General features: G+C 37.1%; 1 protein-coding gene across 1 annotated transcript; it reads right to left on the bottom strand.

The window, feature by feature from the left end:
* Nucleotides 1-4,315: 4,315 nt before the first annotated feature.
* Nucleotides 4,316-8,407, bottom strand: LOC123865464 (F-box/LRR-repeat protein 14). Its single transcript, XM_045906509.1, has one exon. The coding sequence runs from the start codon at nucleotides 8,224-8,226 to the stop codon at nucleotides 6,895-6,897; it is 1,332 nt and encodes a 443-aa protein (XP_045762465.1). The 5' UTR covers nucleotides 8,227-8,407; the 3' UTR covers nucleotides 4,316-6,894.
* Between the last annotated feature and the right edge of the window lie 1,023 nt (nucleotides 8,408-9,430).

The following is a 9,430-nucleotide window of genomic DNA, read 5'->3' as shown; positions in this document are numbered from 1 at the left end:
TTTTAATTCGTGCTGCTATGGTATGGAACGTCCTTTCAGCAACAGTTTTCCCATCCAATTTGATTATGGGTATATTGGGTAGGTACCACAAATGAAGTAAAAGTGTAATTTCTTTATAAAGAAAATATACAAAAATTGAACTTCAAGTACGTTTTTGGCTAATCTATGTAAAGCCAGAGGAAGAAAAAAAAAGTAAGTATGTATTCTTTGTTGTAAGATTTTTTTACGCCTGTATTACCTGTTCTCTCCCAAAGCCACCATAATCCACACTTCATAGTCCTGTGTCGTTCCTCTCTGTGTTGGGGTTGGCGACAATACGCAGTTTCAGCTTTTATAAAATAACGGAGGTCTGGCACGCGCTGGTTCTTAGTCCATCTACTTACCTTCCTAATTATGTATGTAGTAATTTTCGATACTTATGTACTTAGCATCGATGCTATTTAGTCATTTTTAAAAACAACATTTTTTTTAATTACACTATTACTATTATTATAGGTAGTTAGTTTTAATTATATTACTGTTCAAATTGTTCCCAGCCTTTTTACAAGTTCGCGATAAGTAGATGATTGTGATTTAAAAATTATCCTTTTACAGGAATTTGAAGTCCGTGCTACATCTTGAACCGAATTTTACCGTGGATTTTTGAGAAGAGATTGTGTATCACGCTCACACCAATGTGATTACGTATACGCTGTCCCGGTCGCACAATACCTGCCGCACCGTGCGTACTGCCCGGCGTAGAATGAGATAACGATATATAGACTGCATTTAAGTGAGTGAGATGCAATATAAGGATCCAAAATACAACTTATACCTGCTCGTCAAAGAATAATAATTTTATTGTACATTTAGTGAAATTCAAACAAAAATTCTAACAATAGGAATCAATAATTTTTTTCCATTGTTTAGTAGTAAAGCTCAAAGAAAGACAAAGAGATGCTGTAAAATTTCTCTTTTACGGAAAGTAGAAAGTCGTGGGAATGTAAGACTCCATAAAGATTTTTTTACCGATTTAAATAAAAAACAACTGATTCTACGTTAGTAGGTACGAACGCAGTTGGTAAAGCTATATAATATTTATCTAATCCATATTTATGAAAAAAAAAATGCTTTCTATCTGATATTATTATACCTAGATGTATTTCTATCTTTATGAATAGGTATCATAATATGGACCTACGTACCTGCTTTATATTTTTTAGGATATTTATTACCCTATGTGATTAAAAGGCAACCACGATATTATTTTTTGTTTTTGCTACATTTTCTTAATTCAAAGAGTTTATGCAAAGAGATCCAACTGTGGGCGAAGCTCATATTATTACTAAGCAAGGTATCTACGTATTTAAATGCCTGTGTTTAGAGCTCATGTTTGAGAAGGTAGGTAAGTATAAGTAAGGTAGAGAAGGTAGGAAGGTAAGTATAAGTACATATTTTTAAAAGCTTCGACCGCTTATACTTCTGATAAGACAATACAAAATACACCACGAACTATAGACACCTACTATATATTATATTGACACGGTGTTCACGCTCCTTTGGGTATAACGACACCTACGAACATGCCTCAAAACATGCGGCCTGTTTCCGTCTATAGAAGTGATTCTTTATCAGAGTACAGGAATCACAGGAATGTAGATACTATTTATTCTATTTAAGTAAATAGGTAAACACGAACTCTTTAGTTTTTTACAGTTAAAACCATAAATATCAATCTTATTATAATAAAAAACGTAACTTTGCGTGTAACGCGCATTTCGACGACCTGTTTCCAAAGCATTTGTCATTTAACCAGTTAATTAACTAGATGCGATGCTAGTTTACCCATTAACAGGCAGTGGAGGTCACATTCCATGAGTTATGCCAACAGAAACTGGATAACTGTATGCTTAAGGTGGGTATACTCTTATGTATAGAATTTACATTTCTTGAATAAATTCAACATTATCAACCCATCGCCGGCTCACTACAGAGTACGAATCTCCTCTCAGTATGAGAACTTGAGAAGGTTTTGTTCATAGCCCACCACGCTGGTCAAGTGCGAACTGGCAGACTTAGAGACACACCTAGAAAGAACATTAAAGAGAACTCTCACGCATGCAGGTTTTCTCAAGATGTTTTCCTTCACCGAGCGGGTAAAAATTAATGGCTTAAATCGCACATAACTTCGAAAAGTTATGTGCGATGTCCGGAATCCAACCCCCGACCTCTCAAACAGGCGGCGGAAGTCTTAACCACTAGGCTATCACGGTTTTTTCATGGAGGTGAAGCTCTATCTTAAGGGTCATGAGACCGGCCTGCCCGCGAAAGTATCGACTATTCTCACAAATTAGTCGATACTTTAATTTATTTCTTAAACTGGACCCTTTCAAGTAAAGATTTTTATATAAACCTGTGAGGATGATATTGCCATTGTCGCAAATAAAATAACCATACGCCTACGTTGTCGTATTAGTTTACAAATGTGAAAAACCAAATTAAATTTGAATTTCGCGGGCAGGCCGATCTCATGCCCCTTAATCAGTTTTTATATATGGTACCAGTTCCAGAGTCTTAGGTATACCTAGATTAATTTCGAAATAACTACCTGGTTATTTGAACGGTACCATAACTGAATCACAAGTTTTTAAAATTTTTGCCTGTCTGTTTGAACGGGCTCATCTTTGGAACGGCCGAAGCTATTTTGATGGGATTTTCGCAGATATGAATTATGAACTTTTTACAAAGTTCCTCGTTCCATCTTCCACATTTTGTGTGACCATACTTTTAACTTCGCCAATTCCCAGTTCTAGAAGTTCGGGTTTTTATATTATAGGTATGCTAGTTGAATTTTCTCATACTATCCTTGTAATTAAGGATAGTATGAGAAACTCCACAAGGGATCTTCATCTGGCATTCTCGCCCTACGAACCCATGGTCTCCACTCCAAAAGCCACAAATATGAAATTATTTTCTATATAATATTACCTAAGTAAGTATTATCACCTCACTTTGCGCTATATAACCCTATTGTTATTTTAACGGTAAATTTCCAGCTTTTATGTTAAAAACGAAACATTGCGTGTGGCATTTGTCATTTAGCCAGTTAATTAAGTACGTACCTAGGTAAGTATTGTACCATTATTACTAGGTCACATTCAATGTTATAATAACATAAACTAGGTTACTTTATATTTTATTTATTCGCATAATGGGTAATTTTGGCAATCCAGGGAAGCGCAGTATCACCAGTGTCTTGGACATCATCGCCATGATCACTGGTATGGTATATTTTCTTTTTAAATTAGTTTTTGAGGAAGATTATTTTTGTAAAATTAAGTTTAGTTTCTATTGTAACAAATTCAAGTTGGTAGGTAGCGCAGTTTCTTTGAAAATAAATATCTGCTTACTGCAAAAAAATGTTACGTAATAACACCTATTACACGTTTTCAATCAACCTATTTACCAAAAAATATTTTGCTGAATTTTACTATCTACTTTCCCACTATTTATTTTATACATATTTCTTTACTGTCGTTTTATTTCATCCTACTTCTCTTAATAAGCATGCATTTTATCTAGCCAAAGGTCTACTTTAAAGTTTTTCACATAATAAATCAAAAAAATCTTTTTAGGATTATTATCTACTCTAAAGAAATGCCGCTTCCTGATATTATTTAGTACCTACTTATTTTTATATTTTATTATTTCATCTTCAACCCGTTCTTTTATATATGCAAAAAAATATGCGTAATTTTACCATTAGGTATATACTTTCTCGTTACGTAGTCATTTTAAATATCTTTATTATGCTTATTTTATAATTTATGTTTTGTTGTACTTTGATATTCTAAGTAAATAGCCAAAGATTTTATTGGCTTCGAGGTAGATAATATTATTATGTTATCTTAAATGATAATGAATCTGCTGATTTGATCTGATTACATATTATTATAATTATAATTTATAATACATAATATATTAAGTTAACCATCTCATTCTGTGAATATATTTTAATTTTAAATAGCATTAAATATTATATCATTAGTTTTATTGCGAGTTTTAGAAATATGACTTCAGCTATGTTACGACAAATTCCATTTAGTATCTATTGCCTCTTAGAAAATTGATTTTCCTCTTTATTATTGTATAGTTTAAATAAGATAAAGTTTTGTATGTACTACATAATATAACATATAATATGTACCTATATATTATTATATCTAGTCATACGATAATGTTATGAGTGTTATCATATTTCTTTGAACTTCGCTCATGGTTGTTAGTTATTACTTTCTTAATACGTAAGAGGAAAAGGTGAAATAAAATATCTCACTTAATTTGCAACTTAAACGATGACTTTTAATACATTTTACCTATATTACATTCGTTTTGTACAGAAAACAACATATTTAAAAAAGACCTTATTCTAAATTCGACCATGCGCCATCATAAGAAAAATAAAAAACAACAATATCAAAAAAATTACGTATAGTTCGAGATCGTGGCAATGAGTAGAAAAACAAATCGTCAAAATATCTATATTTATGACCAGATTTGTATATTTTGTTCGAAATATTTTATTAGCATTCAAAATTGATATGCTAAAGGACAATGCCTTTTGTACGAAAATTGGACTATTCTTGCATCTTAACTGAATCATTGGTAAAAACATTGCTTTACATACTCCGGATGATTATAAAAAACAAATACCACACAACCAACCAACCAACTGGTAGTTTGTAGCAATATGAATTATAGAAAATACGATTTCCCAAATATGTTTTTTGTATTCACTAAAAAAAAATGCGTAAAAACGGTATCAACTTCAGTAAAAAAATTAATAAGTACCTAGGTATCCTAAGGAAGACGAGAAAAATTCACGTAGGCACTTACTAAGTTATTTTTTTATACTGCTTCCATTCTTCAAGTAAATATATATACTGGTTTTATATATCATGCATTTATATTGAATGGTCACTTAATTTGTCAAACGGTGGAAAACCCCAGTGTAAGTTTAAAACGCCACAGGTGAGGTTTTTAATAATATCACACGAGTGTTTTGGTACCTAATTATGTAGTTTCATACACTACTTTGCCTAAACTCATATCTTAAAATCCAACCCATAACCCACTCATAAGCTTTTCTTGATAAATGTTGCAGGGAAAAAACTTTGAAATTTTCTTCACAGTATTTAGTACCTACCGAGTATACATTTTCCATTACAATAAAATTTTTGACCAGCAAAAATACAATTAATTAGTTATTAAAATATGACAATAGCATACGTCGTAAGCGGCCAATGGTGACGCACGGATTTGCCGCCATTGCTCCAAATTACTAGAACCCAGAGCCGTGAACTGAACCCAGAGGCTGAACTGTACTTTAATGAAAAATAATTATTTCAAAGCATTATTTTTGATTATTTTGCTACTCAACAAAACAGTGCTTTAACATATTTTTTTTTCATACCAAAAATGTACGTGAATAAAGTAGGAATGTCAATTAACGATTTATTTTGAGTTATGAGATTATATACATATCTATGGATTATAGTATGGTTGTCTGTTTTTTACATAGATATAGATTATAGTAAGTCTGTGGTTTTTACGACTCTTTAAAATTAATAGTGATGTGGTGTAATCGATATTTACATTACTTACCGATAAATATTTGTATGTGTAAGTTTGTATGGGTTGAAATAAGGTGAATTATTTTATGTTAACTATTATTCTTTAAGTCTTTCCAATAACATGTGTTTAGTACTACTTTTTAATCTTGTAATTACATATTTCGTATGTTTATTTTACTCATTATCATGCATGAAATATTATTTTACTAACGATTTATTAATCGTTAATTAACGATTTTAACCTAAACCGGGACCATGAGGACAACACTATTTTTGTTAAGATGTTAACATTATTTTTAAGTTTGACATTTTTAACTGTCACTTTAGTCTCTGAAAATAAAAAATAAACTATAAGTAGACTTGTAAGTAGATAAGTTATTTTTGATTTAAGGCCCAAAATAAGACCAAATGTCTATGTTAATAATTGTGTCAATTATAAACCTATCAAATATTACCAAAACTAAGTAGGTATGTATAACTACATGTTTTAATAATAATTAATAGTAAAAGATATAAAAATACTTGCTGCCTGCTTAAGATGCGGTTTATTTTAATCTTAATATTATTTTCTGAAATCTCAGTGCCACTTAAACATGTTATTTGGGAAACTTATTAACAAATTGCTATTTCCCAATGCACATGGTCGAATCAAGAATAATAATTAATTAAAAGAATGGCTAAGTGTCTACCTAATGGAGCAATTATATAAAAAAAAATAGACCTTTTCGTAATCGCTGACTACATTTACGTACATTGCCTCAACAAATGCGAGAATTTGAACTGAAACTCTTCTCACACAGGTAGAAATCTAGTTACTACACATTTGTATGGACTTGTAGTTTCTTAACAATCATATTGTGTGCAATCAATCAATCAAACATTTATTTGCTGTAAATGCAGATTTACAAAGATGTTAAACTTATTTAGAAGGTAGGTATAAATGAGGCAGAGTTTCAACTCAAACATCCATATACAGGCTTAAGACAAAAAGATCTAGATTTTCCTTGCGACTAGGCGTCGGGGCAACTTTCTTACAATAACTCAACTAAAACGGACATTTAAAAAAAATCACAGTTTATTCCAACAATTTTCCAACGATAACTCAACTGTCAAAAACAGAACGAGAAAGCAACCCCGTTTCCTAACTATATTTAATATCTTATAATTGGTTAATTCCATAATCGCTGTCCAGTATACAACCTCGGCGGCTCCTTCGCTTCAACATGGCCGTCGCACTCACACACTCACACGTGACACAGGACACAGACTAGCGCGTGTGTGGTCACCGCACATGCCACAGACCGAGATTGAGTACACTGAGGCGCGGCAACTTCACGATATGGTCCAAGCCCTGCGGAGTGATGCACGTGCATCCGTACAGGTCTATCGCCTTCAGATTGCGCAAGCCCTCGCCCAGAGCGCGCAGCCCCCTATCAGTGACCCGCGTGCACTGGCCTATATTCAGCGTCTCCAGCTGCGATAGCCTGGCCACCCTCTCCAGGCCCTCGTCCGTGAGCCGGCAGGCGCTCAGCGACAGCGAGCGCAGCCCGGAGAGCCCCAGCGTCGCGTGCGACAGCGCCTCGTCCCCGACTTTGTCGCAGAACGACACGTCCAAAGCTCTCAGCCGTCCACTCTCCGCCAAGTGGGCGACGCCCGCGTCGGACACGCCATCGCACGCTCTCAAATTGACATCTTCTAAATGTGGAAGCCTCGCTAGATGCCTCAAACCGGCATCGGTAACAGCTACGCAGAAGGACAGGTTGATGGACTTCAGTTTGGGAAGCCCAGTGGCGGCGTGTTTCAAAGCCTCGTCCGTCAACCTTTGGCAGTCTTGTAATCCCAAATGCTCCAGTTCCGGAGTCCCTCTCGCTTCGCCCCCGCCGCAGAGATGCGCTATTCCATCATCGTTGACGTGCCAGCACGATCTCAAATTCAAGCGGCGCAGTTTTCGCAAGCCCCAAGCGATCAGGAGCAAGCCAGTGTCGGTGACGTTGCAACATCCTCCGAGTTCCAACTCCTCCAAGTTTTTTAATGACTGCGCTATTCTTCCGAGTGAAGAGTCCGTAACCTGCTTACACAGGGAGAGGTCCAATCGTCGCAGCGCCGGCAGCTCAGCTGCAAAAGCACTTGCCAGAGCTGCATCGGTTACACTATAACAACCGCTCAAAGAGAGAGATTCTAATCCGGGCAAAGCGGCGACAGCGTCTCTCAAGCCGCGTCTCAGCGACAGAACCTGTAGTTTCCGAACTCCGCGCCTGGCCAGCGAAGCGAATAGCACCGGCGCTGGCCTTCTCAGATGCAAGGCAGCCTCGACTCCGCGCCAAACAGATCTACGGTCGGCCGCGTCGCGCCAAGCGCGGCAAACTTGGGCCGCTCTTCCTCTGTCGCGCACTGGCAGCCTTTCGAATATTAAAGCTAACAGCTCCGGGTATAACCTCGAGATGTGAGTGCCCTGCGGTTCCGGGACGGGCTCGGGCACGTGAGCCGTCGACAAGTGGGGCCGGTGGAGCCTGTACGGCGCGGTGCGGTTCTTGCGCCTCGTCGTGCTCGGCAGCTCGGTGAGGCCGAGGCGCTCGTCGCGCCAGGACAACACTTCCTCCGTCCACGCACTCATGGCACTACACTATAACATGACACGGGTTTAGATCGGACCGGTTTTCGGTGGAATGGAGCGGTGGCGAGCGAGCGACCGTCCCGCTCGGCGTGTGGTCGTGCACTGGCGGCGGAGAGCGGCCCCCGCCCGCCGCTCGCTCGCTATTGGTCGCGGTCGGCAGCACGTGACGCGCGGCGTATCGATTCGGAGGCTCTGCGGCGGCATTTTTAAGTTGGCGGGCCGAGAGCCCGCCTTCGTCCCGCGCGGCCCGCTACGCCCGCCTCATAGATTATACACCTCGCGGACGGTGCAGGATCTTTTTTTAGATAACAATATTAATGTCATTGCATTTTAAACTTAAACATTTTTAATAATTAACAGTACTTTTTAAAGACTTTCTATACGACAATAATCTTCTCATGTGACGTTTTACGTCCTGAATTAAAATATAACAGTGACTTAACCACAAATAGATTACTGTAAGTATCTAGATTCTCAAACGTTTTTTAAGTAACCCACCTACTTTAATTGCCTGCCTTTAAGAGGTTAATTTTCATAATATACGAAAAGTTTCCATTTATATTAGAGGTTTCGTACCAATAAAGTAATGTTGAACAAAGCCACCAAACAAGAAAAAAAGGAGAAAGTTAAACTTTAAAAAGTAGTTCGTAAATGTAAGTAAACTGAAATAAAATAAAACAATTTTACGAATTAATGTAACTTTTGTCCAAATTCATAAAATGTAGGCCACCTTTTTGGAGCCTTAGGCATAAAACAACGTCATTTTTCTTCACTTACTCTATGACCATAGTGATAAGGCGGCAAAACAACTCAGCGCGACGTATATTTTCGTTCGCGTTGCACTTGCCGACGGTTTAGGACCAGTTTATTGAGATCCCTATCACTGGCCGCGACAGCCTTTATCTGATTGGGTTAAGGAAATCATGGGGCTATGACACAGGTCTCGCATACTGGGCGCCTGATAACATCAGCCAACTATTACAAGGGCAACCGGTTGCTGGCTGAATATGATATTCGAAATTCGAATTGAATCGGCCCAGAAAGGAACGCGACGTAGACTACCTACAGCTACTTGCTTCAAATTTTACGTTAATTTTTAAAGATATTCTATCACACTTCACACTATCACACTAATATTATAAAGGCGAAAGTTTGTATGTGTGTGTGTGTGTATGTTTGCTACTCCTTCACGCAAAAACTACTG

Source organism: Maniola jurtina, chromosome 5, assembly GCF_905333055.1.
Source record: "Maniola jurtina chromosome 5, ilManJurt1.1, whole genome shotgun sequence".
Lineage (NCBI taxonomy): Eukaryota > Metazoa > Arthropoda > Insecta > Lepidoptera > Nymphalidae > Maniola > Maniola jurtina.
Note: the sequence above shows the minus strand (reverse complement) of the source record. Positions and strands in the feature narration are given on the sequence as shown.